Genomic DNA, 18,686 nt, shown 5'->3' on the forward strand with positions numbered 1-18,686 from the left:
ATTGTCTACCATCTCTACCACTTCCACCCTCATGCATACTGCTCTCATTCTGTCAGGCCTCCTCATTGCCCAGCTTGTACCCTCTTGTCCCTTCTGTAAACATTTCTTTGCACTGAAGTTAAAGTTCTGGTGATGTCTTAAAAAAACAAATCTTGGGCACCTGGGTGGCTCAGTGGGTTGAGCCGCTGCCTTTGGCTCAGGTCATGATCTCGAGGTCCCGGGATCGAGTCCCACATCGGGCTCTCTGCTCAGCAGGGAGCCTGCTTCCTCCTCTCTCTCTCTGCCTCTCTGCCTACTTGTGATCTCTGTCTGTCAAATAAATAAATAAAACCTTTAAAAAAAAAAAAAAAAAAAAACAAATCTTATCATGCCTCTTGCCCAGCTTACAACCTTTTAGTTGAATTTACTCTTGGAATAAAGACCAAACTCCAGATAGACCTGCAGGGGCATGCAAAATCTGACTCCCACCTACCTTTTCTGCCACATTTAGCATCCTGTTTTTCTCTCTCCTTTTTACTATAGTCATGATGGTCTGTCTTTATTCCATCTTGCTTATCCCATTCCTTCATACCTTCTCTTGCTGTTCCTTTGGCCTATGATATGCTTCCCTTTTCTCTTTCTGTACATAATACCGGCTCATTTGGAGCTGCTCTCATTACCCTAGGGAGCCTCTCTGACTGGGCCACGTACGTGTGCAGTACTGCGCTCATTTGCAGTTTTACAGTTGTTAGTCTGGTGATTTTATTGATGTCTGTCTTTCCTACCAGACTACATGTTCCAAGAGGGTAGGAAACACATCTTTTTAACTTGCCATGTCTTTGGTATCCAATAAATGTTACTGAGTTATGTGTGAATGAATCTAAATTTTATAAAGTAGGCTAATAGTTTAGAATTACAGAAATTCTGGGATGAGGGTTTTCTTAATCATTAAAATGGGAAAGAATTCACAGTTAGCAAAATAAAAAGGGGGCACAAGTTGCGTTGGTCTCACGTAAGTGAACCATATAGGAGCGCCTGGGTGTCTTAGTTGGTTGAGCATCTTGATTTCAGCTCAGGACATGATCTCGGGGTTGTGAGTTGGAGCCCTGGCCTGCATTAGGCTCCGTGCTCAGCAGGGAGTCTGCTTGAGAGTCTCTCTCTCTCCTTCCCCCTCTGTCTCCCACCCCCACCCTCTCTCTAAGAACCATATATTCTTTTTTTTTTTTTAAGATTTTATTTATTTATTTGTCAGAGAGAGAGGAGTGAGAGTGAGCGCAGGCAGACAGAGTGGCAGGTAGAGGCAGAGGGAGAAGCAGGCTCCCTGCCAAGCAAGGAGCCTTATGTGGGACTCGATCCCAGGACGCTGGGATCATGACCTGGGCCGAAGGCAGCTGCTTAACCAACTGAGCCACCCAGGCGTCCCAAGAACCATATATTCTTGAAGTATAAATAGATGCTTCCAAGCAGGAAGCATTTTAGTCTCTTTAGGTAGACTGTTTGCATTTATATGCGCCACTGATTTGCTTTACTTAGTACACAGCGTTTCTCCACAATGGAAAAGACTGAAGGACAGGCATCTGGAGGTGTGAATTGTAGCCTTGGATGGATTGGGGCAGATGTTTTACACTAGGCAAGAGGGCTGCATGGGGTGATCATGCAGCACATGTTCTTTGCCTTCAATTAGTTCCAAACCAGAGGTGTATCATTTAGCCAGTGTAGTGTTAGTGAAAAAAACAATTTTTTTTTAACCTACTCCTTTTATTGATATGATTTCTTAATTAAGAAATTGGTTAATTCCTAGCTTTTGTTTTCATTAAGGTTTTCTCTAGACATTGTTCACATGAAGAACACTATAGATGTAGATTAAGTGAATTCTTTCCTTAAAAATTTATTTATTTATTTATTTATTTATTTGACAGAGAGAAATCACAAGGAGGCAGAGAGGCAGAGAGAGAGAGGAGGAAGCAGGCTCCCTGCTGAGCAGAGAGCCTGATGCGGGACTCGATCCCAGGACCCCGAGATCATGACCTGAGCCGAAGGCAGCGGCTTACCCCACTGAGCCACCCAGGCGCCTGATTAAGTGAATTCTTAACAAAAACAATTTGGACTTAAAAAAAAAAAGTTCCACAATTACTGTATTTTATTGAGCTGTGATTTACATACCATAAAATTCACTGTTTTAAAGTGTACTATTCATTGGTCTTTAGTATATTTACAAGATTGTGCAGCATCACCACTATGTAATTCTAGGATATTTTTATCACTCTAAAAATTGTAGTGTGTGTACCCACTAGTAGATATTCTCCATTTTCTTTTCTCTCTAGCTCCTGTCAGGTAAAAGATACAGTTTTTTTTAAAAGAACTTGCTTTTTTCTTTGCAGAATCCAAGAAAACAGGGGCCTGAGACCCAAGGCAGTACAGCGGAGTTAATAACAGGGCTTGTCCAGCTGGTCCCTCAGTCCCACATGCCAGAGATTGCTCAGGAAGCAATGGAGGTGAGGGGAGATGAATTCTGGGCTCTTGAAGAAAAGGTGGTAACTATGTACATTCTTCATGTTTTCTTTGTGTGTGGTTTCTATGAGTGATAGAAGTCATTTCTGAACTTCTGTTTGTCAGAGATGACATTTGTTTCTGTCTGTATGCTGTTCTGTGAACTCTATGGAGAAAGAAGGGGTTTACTTTATTTATATCTCATGTGGCAGAAATATTGTGCAAATTCTGAAAATATAAAACCTCAAAATTTTCTGATTGCAGTTGACTTTTTAGAGTTTTAAAAATATATATTGAGGGGCGCCTGGGTGGCTCAGTGGGTTAAAGCCTCTGCCTTCGGCTCAGGTCATGATCCCAGGGTCCTGGGATCGAGCCCCGCATCAGGCTCTCTGCTCAGCAGGGAGCCTGCTTCCCTTCCTCTCTCTGCCTGCCTGTGATCTCTGTCTGTCAAATAAATAAATAAAAATAAAATCTTAAAAAAATATATATATATAAATATATATATAATTTTAAATAGGGATCTAATTCACATACCATAAAGTTTACTCTTTTAAAGTGTACAGTTCAGGGGCACCTCGGTGGCTCTGCCTTCAGCTCAGGTCATGATCTCAGGGTCCTGGGATTGAGCCCCGCCTCGGGTTCTCTGCTCAGCGGGGAACCTCCTTCCCCCTTTCTCTCTGCCTACTTGTGGTCTCTCTCTGTGTCAAATAAATAAATTAAATCTTTAAAAAAAAAAGTGTACAGTTAAGGGTTTTTCAGTATATTCACAAGGTTGCGCAGCCATCACTGTCTAACCCTGAAACATTTTGTCACCCCATAATGAAACCCTGCCATTCTCCATTTCTTTCCACCCCAGCCACTGACCAACATTAATCTATTTTCTGTCTTTGTAGATTGGTTTATTGTAGTCAATTCATATAAATGGGATCATAAAATATGTGGCTTTTGTTTCTGGCTTCTTTTATTTAACTTGTTTTCAAGGTTCATCCATATTGTAGCATGTAACAATACTTGGTTGTTTTTTATTGCCAAATAATATTCTAGTGCATGCATATATGACATTTTGTTTATTCATCTGTTGATGGACATTTAGTATTGTTTCTGTTTTTTTGGCTATTATGAATAATAGTGCTATGAAAATTTGTATAAAAGTTTTTGTGTGGATGTATTTCTTAGGTATATATACCTACCAGTGGAATTGGTGGGTCTTATGGTAGCTAACTTTTAAAATGACCAAACTGTTTTCCAAAGTGACTGTATCCTTTTCTCTTCCCATCAGCAGTGTATGTGTGTTCTATTTCTCCATTCTTGCCAACACTTGTCATTGTCTGTCTGTTGGGTTATAGCCATCCTTGTGGGTGTGAATATGGTTGACTTAAAAAAATTTTTTATATTGATTGCTAAATACAGATTTATGAAGTTTTAGAAATATAGGATTATAAAACTTAAATCAATTTTATTGAGGTATAATTTACATATAATAGAAATCATAGAAGATTTAGAATATTTCTAGTCACCCTGGGATGTTCTCCTGTGTCTTGTGCCCCAACTCCCTGTCTCAAAATATTACTGGTCTGATTTCTATCATAAATTAGTTTTGCCAGTTCTGCAAGTTCATATGAGTGAAATCTTAGACTGTGTATGTCTTTTCTTCTGGCCTCCTTTACTCACAAGTTTTTGAGCTTCATCCATGATATTACATATGTTAATTCCTTTTTTTATTGTTGATAAGTATTCTGTTGTTAATTAAATCACAGTTTATTCACCTGTTAGTAGTCAGTTAGGTGAACATATCCATCATTGTTGAAAGTTGTCTCAATGCTCCTTTGTACTCCCTTCCTTCCTCTCTTCTTCGTGCCTTGCTCCCTTGCTTCCTCTGCAACTATCAGTCTTCTTTCTGTTATTGCAGGCTAACTTGCATTTTATGTAAGTGGAATTATAAAGTGTACTCTTTGTGTCTGTCTTCTTTAATTCTGCATACTTATTAATTCATCTATATTACTGCACATATATTGCTGTATAGTGTTCCATTTTGTGGCCATAGCACAATTTGTTTATTCATTTACTTGTTTAGATAGGTATTTGTGTTGTTTCTAGTTTTTGGCTATTACAAATAAAACTAGGAATGTGTATGTACAGATTTGTACGTATGCCTACACATATGCTTTCATTTCTCTTGGCTGAATACCGAAGAGTATAAAAATCTTACTATGCGGCCTTTAGGAGAGACACAGCTTAAATATAAAGACCCTGTGGGGTTGATAATTCAAGGATATTTCAACCACACAAACATGTACTCAGGAAAGCTGGAGTAATACACAAATACAGAGTTTAAAGCGGGAAGTACAACTGGAGATGAAGTGGGACATCTCATTACAAAGGTGCCCAGTCTACCGAGAAAATGAAACTCTGAACTTAAAAACAAAGCTTAAAATAAATAAAAATACATGAAGTAAAAGTATAGACAAGTCCAGTTTTTGTGACATACGTGAGCATACTTTTCTCAAGGTCTGGTAGAATAAACAAGCCAAAAAAAAACAAAAACAAAAACAAAAAGAATAGAAGATTTGAACAACGTGTTTATCAGATACGAACTATTTGACGTACTTAGAACATTGCACTCAGTGAATACTTTCTTTTCAAGTATGCATGGAACATTCAATATATCCTGAGCATTAAGTAAGTATCAACAAATTCTACAGGATTGAAATCATTCAGAATTTTTTTGCGACTACAGTGTAATTAAGCTAGAAGTCAGTAATAAAAAGCTATATGAAATAAATGATTATATCATGTTTTTATTCATACTCTGGTAAATTAGTACAACCACTGTTAAAAATTGTTTTGAGATACCTACAAAGTAAACGTATGACCTAGCAATTCTTTTCTTAGGTATGTATCCAATGGAAATGCATATGTGTGTTTACCAAAAGAAACATACAGAAAAATTAATAGTAGTATAATTTATAATAGCACTCATCCCCCCCCCCCAAAAAAAAGACTAGAAACAACTCAAGTATATCAACAATAGTAGATAAATAATTTTGGTTATATTTATTCCATTGACTAAAACAGTGAAAAAAGAATGAGCTGCTCCTGTTAAATGCAGAGCATGGATGAATCAGTATCACACGTGTAATGTTCAGTGAGAACAGCCAGACACAAAAGAGAACATACTATATGATTCCCTTTATATAAATAACAAACAGGTAGCAATAATCTATGGTGGTAGAAGTCAGTTCAGTGGCTACCTTTGTCAAGCACTAATGATTAAAGGGAATATGAAAAGGGCTTCTAGGCTGACAGTGTTGATCTGGGTAATGGTTACATAGAATTATGTACATTTGTAGAAATTCTTTGAGCTATATAATTAAAAGATATACTTTATTGTTTGTACTTTGTATTGCATTTTACCAAAAATGTTTTAGAATTCATTGTTTCACTCATTGCTTTTATTTATGTACTGTTCAACCTATAAATTGCATTCTTTTTGGAAGGCTGTTTGACAGTATTTAGCAGAAATTGGAGAAATACCCCCTTTTGTTGTCCAAATAATTCCATTCCTGTAATTTTTTTTCATCCTGTGAATACAATTCTAAAGGGAAAGGTACACACACATGCACGCACACACACATGCTTATTGCTCTGATTTATGACAGAATAGTAGAGAATTCAAAGTATTCACTAGTAAGAAAACAGGTTAATATTTAGTGACAGAATGATATTTCAACTTGCTGAATTAAACATCCATTAATACATGCAGATCACAGGGCACCATGATCCTAGTCCCGGGATCGGGCTCCTTGCTCAGTGGAGAGCCTGCTTCTCCTTCTCCCTCTGCCTGCCGCTATCCCTGCTTGTACTTGCTCTGTCTTGCTATGTCTTTCTCTCTGTCAGATGAATAAATGAAATCTTCGAAAAAACCCCATGCAGATCACGTGGCAGTACGAAAGAATGTTTATGAAATGTCAAATGACTATACTGTGTTTGCAGCTTTGTTAAAATACATGTGAAGGGGCACCTGGGTGGCTCAGTTGGTTAAGTGACTGCCTTCGGCTCCCGTCATGATCCTGGAGTCCCAGGATCGTGTCCCACTTCGCGCTCCTAGCTCAGTGGGGAGTCTGCTTCTCCCTCTGACTCTCCCCTCTCTCGAGCTCTCTCTCTCAAATAAATAAATAAAACCTTAAAAAATATATGTGGAACACAAATGGAAGGGAACATAACAAGGAAAGCAATCGTATTAAGGCGGGGAAAAGGCAAACATATTGTCTTTATGTTAAAAAAGTGTTTCTTCAAATGTAACTATAGAGAATTTGCTACTTAAAGGTAAATTGTACTGTTTTTATGCAATAGTGACAATTGAATATAAATTTGTGTTGTTTTCTCCTTGGCATGAGAGCTACCAACTATAATTTTTGAAGATTTTCACAATGAATTGAAGTTTTCATGATACATTAAAAGTAATTACAATAAAAGTGTTTGAAATAAGATAATATAGGTCTGGTCTTTATATCATTTGTAAGGTTTAGCATTATAAAGTGGTCTAAGTTTAGACATTTATGTATCTTTTCCTAATGTAAGGCAGATTATCAGTGCAAATATTAGCATTTTATGCACTTGATTTACTGTTAAGAGAAGAAGAAATCAGTTCTCATTATTTGTTCCAAATAGCATTTTATTGGAGTTTTAATAAACGGCTTTAAAGGGGAGTAAAGCATCACCAAATATATTGACCAATGACCAAGAAGAATATGCACAGCTCAGTAGTGTCCTTCTGGGGCATCACCGTGGAATTGGAGTTAGGATAGGGGAGGTTTCAGGGAAGAGTCTAGTTTTACACTTTTTATGTTGACAGTTTTAAATAGTGATTTTGCATGTTGTATATTTTAAGTAAATTATTTAATTCCTGTTAATGTTTTACAAACCAAATTCCAACTTCAGTTCTGTTGTCAATTGGAATATTTTAGAATGAATAATCTGCTATGCAGTGTGAACCTGTTTTGCTCTCCTCTTTCTCTTGTTTTTGGAAATAATTGATCTTTAATGTTCCAAAAGGATTTGTGATGAGCACGATAACTTCAACTTTGTCTTTTGGGTTTGAAGTAAAACACTGTTGTGCTCATTAATTTTGGTGAGCTCTCCTTATTTAGGGATTAATTTTTTATTCTATTGGGTTCTTTGACACAGACAGAAATTACTTAGTTTGTGTCTTAAAGCAGTTTTTACATGTATCTATTGCTCCTCCGAATTCATCATTTCACTGTATCCCTGTATGCCATTTCAAGTAGGAATGATAAGAATGCAAATTATTCGATTCTACATTTATTATTCCCTAGAGATTTGGGTTCTTCAGAGTTTTTTTTCTCTTTTGCTTTATACTATGTGTTAGAGCTGCAATTAAATAACCAGCTTTGTTAGCATTTATAAGATAAATACTCCAGTGTTCCATCTACCAAAAAACTTTTGGTTAGCTCTTCTCTCTCTTTTTTAAAAAAATTTAGGCTCTGCTGGTTCTTCATCAGTTAGACAGCATTGATTTATGGAATCCTGATGCTCCGGTGGAAACATTCTGGGAAATTAGGTATATGTACTTTTATTTTTAAATTAAATTTAAAACTTTATTTTATATTTATTTTTTGTGTTTAGATATTAACTCTCTAGTACTTGCTTTATTGTAAAACTTTGTTTATAGAGGTTTTACGGTTTTGTATTTTATTATGCTAAATTTTATTACCCAGCCGTAAGTACTGTTACTTGGTGTATTCTCTTCTGTTTCAGATTTCTATGTAGTTACAACTGTTCTAAATTGTTGATTACAATTATAAGCTTAGAGTGTTAAAATTTTGTAATCTTAATAGTTTGTTTTTAAGATTATGGCCTTTTTATTAATTTCCCATGATACCAGTGATTGTGATAGGTGAATTAATGGTGAACATCTGCCTTAGTAGGTAAAAACATTTATAGAATTTTGTAGTTTATTTCCTGCTTATATAAATTATTATCTTTTAAAGAGTTCAAAGGCAGCATATTGAGAAAAATGGGAATATGTAAGTTTCCGGTCTTGTCATTATCTATCCTCATGGAAGTGGGTGCACTAAGTCACCTGGCAGCTGAGTTAAATCCTACACATAGAAGGTGTTCTTTGATAGTAATGTAATATGAATCACATAAGTGATTTAAAATTTTCTAGTTGCCACATTACAGAGAATAAACAGGTAATATTAATTTTAATAATATTTTAACTCCAGTACATATATCTAGAAGTTATTTTAATATGTAATCAGTATAAAAGTTATTGATATGTTTTACATTATTTTTTCCATTAAGTCTTCAAATTTTGGTTGCATTTCACACTTACAGCACATCTCTGTTTGGGCAAGTTGCATTTCCTATGCTCAGTAGCCACAGGTAGCTAACTAGTTGCTGCTGTGTTGGACATTGTGGCTGTAGAGTAGGGATCAGCAAATTTTTTCTCTAAAAGTTTGGGTCATAAATATTGTAGGGTTGGTGGGTCAGATAGTCTCTGTCAGAGCTATTCAGTTCCACTGTTAGAGCATGAAAGTAGCTGGAGACGATAAGTAAGTGAATGGTATGGCCATGATCCACTAACACTTTTATTTACAAAAGCAGATAAGGAGTGGATTTGGCCTATAGGCAGTTGTTTGCAGATCCCTGCTGTAGAGAACTGGGTTTATACACAGTCTTTGCTGTGCATGTCGTCTGTCATTTCTTCTTGAGTCTTGTGCAGAGATGGGATGTGTGGTTTAAACAATTGGGAGTTTGGGGGGGGGGTTAGAGGATTTAGAATTATTTGCTTTTTTTTTTTTTTTTTAAATGTAGTCTGTAATGTAATGTAGACTTACTCACTTTGATTAACATTTTGATAACCATTTCTCTAAAACAAATCCCAACTTCTCTAAACTTGTATCTGTTATGAGAGAATGTCATTCTTAGGTACTGATTAGCTCTTTGTGTGTGAGGTTATTTATTGATGATACTGATAATGATGAACTTTATGTTTTTGCAGCTCTCAAATGCTTTTTTACATCTGTAAGAAATTAACTAGCCATCAAATGCTTAGTAGCACAGAAATTCTCAAATGGTTGCGGGAAATTTTGATCTGCAGGAATAAATTTCTTCTTAAAAATAAGGTAAGCAAAAGGACATCTTTAAAATTTAAGAATATTTGGGGGTAATGGGAATAGATTAAGGAAATGTATGTTATCCAAATTAAGTCCTACTTTAGCTCTTCCTGCCTGCAGAGTCTTCAAAGGAAATACTTGTGCCAGAAGATGATGGATGAAAGTCAACATTTTAAAAATTATTCTGAACCTTCGTCCTTTAAGTTGCAATCCTGATAAATTCTAGTTGAGTTAAGCAGGACTCTATGGGGTCTCAGTCTAGAAGGAGTTGGGCTGCTATAACCAAATTAGGTTGAGAAACATATTCCATCTTAAGTTTGTGCATAAGACTTAAATCTTATGGCTTAGGCTAGTCCAGAGAATGTTAATGTATCAAACTGAAGGGAAGAGGTTGAGGGTGTTTAATCTAAGTTTGTTTATATTCCTGCCAGAACAGTTTCATCTCTTCGAATATTTGAATATTCTCTAGGGTTGAGTGAAAAGTTTTGATTCCTGCTGTTGAAACATAGGGACAGGGTTTTAAGGGGCTGGAGGAGTGCCTTTCATTTCTTTTAACATAAAGTTTCTATAGTCAGTTAAAATTTTTTTCTATTATGTCATAATTTTTGAGTACTTGATCCAATAAATTTTTATCCATTTCTAGAATCATAGCTACAAAAAAACTTTAACGTATTAAAGACATGCTTTTCAGTGTACCATGCAGCTTGTTAAATTTTTTGTTTACAAATGGACTAATGGTGAGTTGGTATCTGGGTGGACTTGTCTGTGGTTTAATTCTCCAGAGTATAAGCATTAGTAACCCAGTAATCAATCTGGAGGAGTCTGGTCAACAAAGTTACCCTTGCAGCATACTTGGCGTACACACCAGTGTTAGTTACTGGTCCATAGAAACTTAATCTCAAAAGAGTCAACTTCCAATTATCCTGACATGGCACAGGATAAAATCTTCTGAGAGAAAATCTTTGTCATTTATCCTGAGAAGTACATTACATTTTTCATATGGTAGATTTACGTTATTGATGTTTTACTTCTGTCCATGTTAGATCTAGAAATGTTAATTTTGCATTTCTATAATATGTTGTTTCTGATGCTTTGAAGGGTGAATATTTAAGAGGAATTTCAAAGACATTGAACAAACATTACTTGTACCACTGGGTTTCTTGAACAAACATTACTTGTACCACTGGGTTTCTAGTGCATAATCTCAAGGTGTAAGGGGTGGGAGTTGGGAATGGGAGATTTTCCAAGATAGTCTCAAACAGGAAGACAGCTCGTGTTATGTGTTTATTTTTCTTGGTTATCAGTGCTTCAGAAAGGCTTACTTATTTTTTTCTTTTTAGCAGGCAGATAGAAGTTCCTGTCACTTTCTGTTCCTTTATGGGGTTGGATGTGATGTTCCTTCCAGTGGAACTACTGGTCAGATGTCCATGAATCATGAAGAACTACTACCTTCTTGTACTCCTGGAGCCTCTCTTCGGAAGGGAAAAGGAAATTCATCCATGGTAAGCAGCTTCTTTTGTAGACCAAACCTTTTTTTTTTTTTTTTTTTAAATGGTATCTTTATTGTTAAAAACACTATTTCTGGCATTTAGTGTGCAGCTCTCAATCTAGAGAGTACATTCTTTAATCTTCATCAGTGGAGATGAGTATCAGTTTGCTTTTTTCATGGGACGGTCAGCAGTATGCATTCACAGCCTTGTTGTAGGGTGGTTAGGTTAGTTTTCCTGATGGTTGCCATTGTGCACTCTGCAGGAATCTTGATTATATTGATATTCCATGGAAGATTTTGCTGGTCCACCTTACCAATGGCATTATATTGTTAGATTTGAAAGCCAAAGCTTTTTTATCCCTAATTTTCAATATAACCTTCTGTTGAGGACAAAACAGCAATTAAGCAGTAGGGTTTACTATTGTCTGTGTTAACATGGAATTTATATTCATTTTGTAAATGAGGATTCTTTTGGGAGTGTGTAATCCAGAATCAAGTATACCTTCCACAACAATATTTAGTTCTTGTTTGTGCCCTCGTTTTAGTCCTTGTTCTAGTGTACTTTATTTCTTCCCTCCAGTAGGTAGATAGAATTTCTTAATTACTTCCTTTGTCACTTATAATTGAGTTGGAAGTGCATTGCATTTTTCATTCAGTAGAGGCTATGGGTGCTTTACTTGTGTTTGTGTTGGCTTAATCTGCATTCCTAGAATCTGGAATAGGATAATTTGATTTGAAATTGGACAAATAGTATCGAGATGTTTGTCCAAATAATCTCATCTCTCATTCATACAAGATATTTAGGGATTTAAAAATTGCTGTCATGATTGCAGGAAAGCTTTTGTGGGGTATTGTATGCAGGCATACATGGTACACAGTGCGTTGCATTGTTGGATTATGTAAATAAAATTGCCTGGGTTGCCAACATAATGCCTCCCATCCCCACCATCCCAGGATAGTGCAGCAGGGTGCAGCGGCACCCCGCCAATCTGCCGACAGGCTCAGACTAAACTCGAAGTGGCCCTGTACATGTTCCTATGGAGCCCTGACACTGAAGCTGTTCTGGTGGCCATGTCCTGTTTCCGCCACCTCTGCGAGGAAGCAGATATCCGATGTGGGGTGGACGAGGTGTCGGTGCACAACTTCTTGCCCAACTATAACACGTTTATGGAATTTGCCTCTGTCAGCAATATGATGTCAACAGGTAAATGTGGATAATGTTCCCTGCCCCCCACTCTGTTTGCCTTGAATCGTAAGAGATCTGATTGTGCTAGGAATGTAGGAACTACTTTGTAAACTTACAGGTTCATTCAAATAGCTAACCTGAAATCCTTTTCTACACAAGATAGGGTGAAAGTAAATAGCATTTGAAATAAATTGTTGACTTCTCACTGAGGTTTTAATATGCAGTACATTTGTTTAAAAACTGCTGTCAAGTTTTTAAAAAATTGCTGTCAGTTACAAATTTTAGAATTTATGGTGGCTGAACCTATATATAGTGAAGTTTAAACACTGGCGCTTAGTTGGAGTAAACATAGGTAGGAATAGCTATTTTATGCTGTGGACATTGTAGAGTCCAAGTTAATTACCTTTCCTGTGAAGCTGACAGAAGGAAGTGTTCATCTTTATCATTGGAAGCATTCATTCCCCTCCTCCTCCTCTGCCTTATGGGTTGGGCTTGCCGGGTGCTCCCTTGGCAAGCAGGGCTGTAAATGCAATAAGTTGATTTGCTGTTGTCTTTGCTTAGGAAGAGCAGCACTTCAGAAAAGAGTGATGGCACTACTAAGGCGCATTGAGCATCCCACTGCAGGAAACACTGAGGTATGCCCTTAGCAACAGAAACAGCCCTCCCAGACCCCCACTGTCAAATGTAGAAGCCTCATGTCATGTGTGTGTGACCAGAATAGCTTTTGAAGCATATCTAAGATCTGTGCCTATTACAAGTAGGACGTTAAAATATGTACCAAGTTTGTATACTATACATACACATATATGTATATATATAACATCTACCTGCTGATTGATTTTTAGTTCTAGGTTTAGAGTTGTTTTCAGTGGTAATTGCCTTCATTTTAGGCTTGGGAAGATACACATGCAAAGTGGGAACAAGCTACAAAACTAATCCTCAACTACCCGAAAGCTAAAATGGAAGATGGCCAGGTGAGTTTGTAAAGTTGATTTTTGTCTTTTAATTGATCTGCTTAGATATATGTATTTCACTTCAATAATCTTTTGGGTCACTGTTTAGTATAATGTGTGTCTAGTTGTCGTAAGACTGTTATGTAGTTGTGGTTCATCTAAAACTACACTGTTATGGTAGCCACTAGTCATGTGTGGCTATTTAAATTTGAATGAAAATTTAAATCCATTAAAATTAAATTCAGTTAAAATTCAGTTTCTCAGTCATACAGTAGCCACATTTCAAGGACTCCTTAGCCACATGTGACAATTTACTACTGTATTGGACAGCACAGATATTGCCATTTTTGCAGAAATACTGGCCAGCACAAGCTAGAGATGATTTATGGCAGAGACCGTTCCTTTACCCTTTTTCCTTCTCTTTTTCCATCCAAGTATCTCATAGAATTTTCAGGAAAGGGATGACAAAGGTAGAGAAAATAAATTAAAATTCAAACAATACATTTTACTATTTTGTTAGGTATTCTAATTAAAGGAGCTGGTGGGCAGAATATTGAAGCCATAGGTTAAGTGAAATTTAAAAATTTAGACATTCCATTCAACTATTTTCATCTGTTACCCCAGAAATTAATAATTAATTGGCATTTGTGTATAATTGATTTGTAATGGCCATATATTGCTCTCATTATTTTGTTTTATTTTTCAAAAGATTTTTATTTGTCAGAGAGAGAGAAAGAGAAAGAAAGAGCACAAGCAGGAGGAGTGGCAGGCAGAGGAAGAAGCAGGTTCCCTGCTGAACAGGGAACCCAATTTGGGAGTCAGTCCCAGAACCCAAGGATCATGACCTGAGCCAAAGGCAGATCCCTTAATCGACTGAACCACCCAGGCATCCCTATTCCTTTCATTATAATTAGGTGTTTCAGAAAAACTCGTTACCCTCCCATTGCTTTTTTCTTGTCATGCTTAATTAGAACAAGGAAAAAAAGTTATGTTTTTGTACAGCAAATATATGTACCTAATGTCATTTGGAGAGGACATGTGACCTTAGGACAAAAGCTTTTTTGGGGGGTATAACTGTTTTATTGAGATATAATTTACATACCATTCAGTTCACCTATTTAAAATGTACTGTTACTTTCTGCCACCTTTCTGTGCCGCTTTAATGGTATGCATGAACATCCTGATTTCAAGAGCATCGACAGTGCTGAAAAGAGAGGCGGACTCATGTTCTTATTAGGCAATGTTCCACAGTCATCATCTGGTTTCTGACTGTGATGATGAAGCATGATTACATGGTGAATTTGAAATCATGGATGATCACGGAGCTGGGAAGATTTGTTGTGAGCCTCACAGGCAGGTGTTAAACAACTGTGGAGTGATCAGTCCTAGATTTGATTTACAACTCAAAATCCAGAAGAACAGCAGAAAAATCTGCTTCCAACCTGCTAGCTTGGTTGCATTGTACTGATACCAACAACCTCAGCTGGCATCATAGACCATGAAGCAAGACAAAAACAAAGTATATTCATGAAGTTGTACAACCATCACCCTAGTTTTAAAAAATGCCATACCCCCATACCCATGAGCTATCATTCCCTAATCTCCCTCCCCACTCCCCCACCCCCCACCCCCTGACCCTAGGGAACCACCAGTCTTTTTGTAGATTTGCCTGTTCTGGGCATTTCACCCAATATGACTTTTTTTTCACTTGGCATAATGTTTGCAAAATTTGTTCATGTGAGTCAAAGCTTTTTAAAAGAAGTTTGATATTCTGGGTTGGTATATTAATCTATGACAAAAAATATATTAGTGGCTCTTAAAAAACGTATATGGTAATCTTGGGTTTGGACTTTATTTTTTTACTGGAATGTAACATACATATAAAAACTTGTATGAATCTAAGTGACAGTTCACAATAGTAGGAGGTGAACATACCTGTGCAGCCAGTACCCACATCAAGAAACAAGTCAACACTGGGTTACCTTGGGTGCCTCAGTCGGTTTAGTGTCTGCCTTCACCTCAGGTCATGATCCCAGTGTCCTGGGATTGAACCTCAAATTGGGCTCGCTGCTCAGTGGGGATCCTGCTTCTCCCTCTCCTTTTGCCCTTCCCCCTGCTCATGTGTGCTCTCTTTCTCTTTCAAATAAATAAATAAAATCTTTAAAAGAAAATAAAAAGGAATAGATCATTACCAGCACATGGAAGCCTTTATTGTGCCCCTCTTCCAATAACTAGCAACCCAAGAGTAACCATTATGCTGACTACTACTAAATACAGTAGTTTTCTTGTTTGTAAACTTGATATAAATTGAGTGCTAGAGACACAGTATCTTATATCTGGCTTCTTTGACTCAATATTGTGAGACTCATCCATACTCTTCTATACCACTGTTGTTCATTCACTGTTACTGCTCCAGGTATTTCATTCAACACGCAGTCCACCATGTAATTTTCCTTTCTACTCTCTTTGGGTATTAGATAGCTATACAAAGAATTTTAGTTATTTTGAGTATTTCTGCTATCAGTGTTCTTGAATGTGTCTTTTGATGACCATCTAGGTGTTTTTCTGTAAAGTACACACTTAACCGTGGAATTGCTAGGTAATAGTGTTTGCAGATACACATATAGGATATATTAATTGAGACAACAACTGCTTGAAAAGACTGGTGGTTTCACAAAGATTTTCAAAAGACAATATTTTTAAAGCAACTGCTATAGTATAGTACCTCTGTAAATGATAAAATGTCATCCAACCATTAAAAGCGTTTCTTTAACTGAAACTAATATGACAACTTCTGTTAGCTAACTGGAATTAAATAAAAACTTGAAACAAAAAAAAGAAAAGCTTTCCTTTTAAAGAGTATGTGCCAAACGGATTCACTAAGAGAGAGAGGCAGGCAGAGGCAGAGGGAGAAGCAGGCTCCCCGCTGAGCAAGGGGCCAGATGCGGGACTCGATCCCAGGACCCTGGGATCATGACCTGAGCCAAAGGCAGCTGCTTAACCAACTGAGCCACCCAGGCGTCCCTGTTAGTGCTTTCTTATTCCTACCTGAACAGTTTGTCTATTGTGATTGTCATATTGGAGCCCTTTAAAGACCAAGAGCAGAGAGTAAAATATTGCATATACTTTTACTAATTCAATTAGGAAAAAAAAATATTTTGAAGTACTCAACTATTCAGTAAAATTAGACATTAATATGAGGCCCGGGCAGAGATAAACTGAAAACATTATATTACTATAACATAACATAGTCGACTAATAACTGAATTCACTGTGCCAGAAAATGGAACATTATCAAGGGAAATGTAAAAATATACCAGTGGAAAAGACCCCAAAAGCAAGAAGTTTGTAGTTCATTTGAACCCCATTAAGAAGTATATAAATAAATAGCAGAATTCAAACTAGAGAAGAACACTAAACTTATTCTTTATGTACTGCTGAAGTCAAGACACAAAAGATCCACTCAGACGCAGGAAGAATGCCATTACCAAAATGTTTCTATTTCAGCTTAAGTTGAACTTAGCCTTTTTTAATATATAATGTGACACAGTTCAAGAACATTTAGCTGTAATTTGAAAACAGTAATCACTGCTATGTTCCCAGAGGCAAGAAGAGAATAAGTATTATTGCTTCTTTTGGAGGAGATCTAATCAAGAGTGACAGAAAGTGCTGAATAAAGTGAGGCTGAGTAATAAATATGACCCTGTGAGAGAGAAGTCTTCAAACCTTCTTTGAAAACAACAGTTACTAAAACATATGTTGATAATAGTACATTAAAGGCTGTAAATTGGGGCGCCTGGGTGGCTCAGTGGGTTAAGCCGCTGCCTTCAGCTCAGGTCATGATCTCAGGATCCTGGGATCGAGTCCCGCATCGGGATCTCTGCTCAGCAGGGAGCCTGCTTCCCTCTCTCTCTCTCTGCCTGCCTGTCTGTCTACTGTGAACTCTCTCTGTCAAATAAATAAATAAAATCTTTAAAAAAAAAATAAAAAATAAAGGCTGTAAATTCATCAGACCTAGTCAATAAGAATATATGAAATGAATTCTGACTACCATGTAAAAAATTCCTCTTTATCTGTTTAAATTATCAAGGCAGCCTTCAGTGACTCTCATTTGAATCTGTCTGTAAACCAGCACACTAAGGAACAGAGAAGTTTCTCTGCCTCATTTTTCAGTCCTTCGGAAAGATAGAGTCATATCTTGAACTGTATCCCACAGAGTGTTTCCTTTCTTGCAAACGTTATCCAACTTAATGTCTGTTAGAGCATTACTTATTGAACTGATGTTTATGAACTACACTAAGATGTAAAGGGGATGCTGAATTGGGAAGATGTTGTTGGAGAAAAGATGTAGGTTCTGCATGTGAATTCATCTGAACTAGCTGCTCTTCACACCCAGATTCTTCATCAAAACCAGCCATGTTTTTTCTGATTTTGCACTGATCTGGGAGCTGCTGCAACTGACATCAACTGCATCAGCGTATCATCAACAATATGCCCATCCTGGTGGCAGTGATGGTGGTGGTAGTGATACCAGGACCAATACACTGTAGGCAGTTAACGGATTCATTCCCAGTAGTGTCCCCCAGAAAGTTGCCAGTGCGTGTGATACAAGATTCTTGACACGCTTGTACTGTATGAGCAGTGTTTATTCCCCCTGAAATATACTCTGGGTCTGGAGAGTATGAATAAGCATCTAGCATTTGTATTTGATTATCTGCTGATGGCATTGATTCAGTGTTGAAAACCAGGTTCCTTCCTATTCTCTTGCTTGTCCCTCCCCCTTTTTTTTTTCCTGATGGGCCTTGGGAATCCCATAAGCAAATGCCTGCTTGATTTTCTAACTTTCTCTTCTGAAGATCTATACCTTTAGGAGGATTATGACCATTATTGTCATCTTCATCTTCATTAAGGGCTTTAATATTTGCAGTGTTGTCGTCGTCTTTTTTTTTTTTTTTTTTGGAGTGCTAATAAAGCAAAGTTTAGTAAGTGGTAGTACAAAGCTCCCGAAGAGGGAGGGGACCTGAGACAGTTGCCCTTTGCAGTGTCTTCTGACCATACGTCACTGCTAGGGCTCCCAGCGGACTGGCATGTGTGGCTAGAGGTCACCTCATTGCTGGATCCATTGTTGTGCCCACTACTGCTACCAAGAGCACTGATTTCATCTTTACCACTGCTGGCAGTTTCACCAGAACTTCCCTGCAGGGATTCCTCTGGATCTGAAAGTCACCATTGCACATTTTTTGAGTCTGTTAATAAGTTGTTCGTCCATTTCATTGTCACTGCCTCCACTTTGCTGGGTGTCCCTAGTACTTTAAGGACCAGCTGCAGATGACTAAGGTGATGGAGCTGCTCTTCTAAGCTCTTCTTCTTCTTATTTAATGTAGTATTTAATAAAGATGCAGAAAAACTTATTTATATAGCTGAGCCTTGGCTGCTATGGCATTATC

General features: G+C 37.3%; 1 protein-coding gene across 8 annotated transcripts in view; it reads left to right on the forward strand.

Annotated features, from left to right (window-relative positions):
• NF1 (neurofibromin 1) overlaps nt 1-18,686 on the forward strand; it is a 253,525-nt gene that overhangs the window by 100,393 nt on the left and 134,446 nt on the right. For 7 of the 8 annotated variants that reach the window (XM_032321557.1, XM_032321563.1, XM_032321562.1 and 4 more), the window contains 7 exons: nt 2,361-2,474; nt 7,971-8,050; nt 9,497-9,620; nt 10,952-11,113; nt 12,055-12,304; nt 12,848-12,921; nt 13,177-13,260. In XM_032321557.1, the coding sequence (XP_032177448.1) occupies nt 2,361-2,474; nt 7,971-8,050; nt 9,497-9,620; nt 10,952-11,113; nt 12,055-12,304; nt 12,848-12,921; nt 13,177-13,260 (888 nt within the window). The remainder of the gene's footprint in view (nt 1-2,360; nt 2,475-7,970; nt 8,051-9,496; nt 9,621-10,951; nt 11,114-12,054; nt 12,305-12,847; nt 12,922-13,176; nt 13,261-18,686) is intronic. The other variant, XM_032321558.1, reaches the window with a different exon arrangement.

This window comes from Mustela erminea, chromosome 18 (genome assembly GCF_009829155.1).
Source record: "Mustela erminea isolate mMusErm1 chromosome 18, mMusErm1.Pri, whole genome shotgun sequence".
Lineage (NCBI taxonomy): Eukaryota > Metazoa > Chordata > Mammalia > Carnivora > Mustelidae > Mustela > Mustela erminea.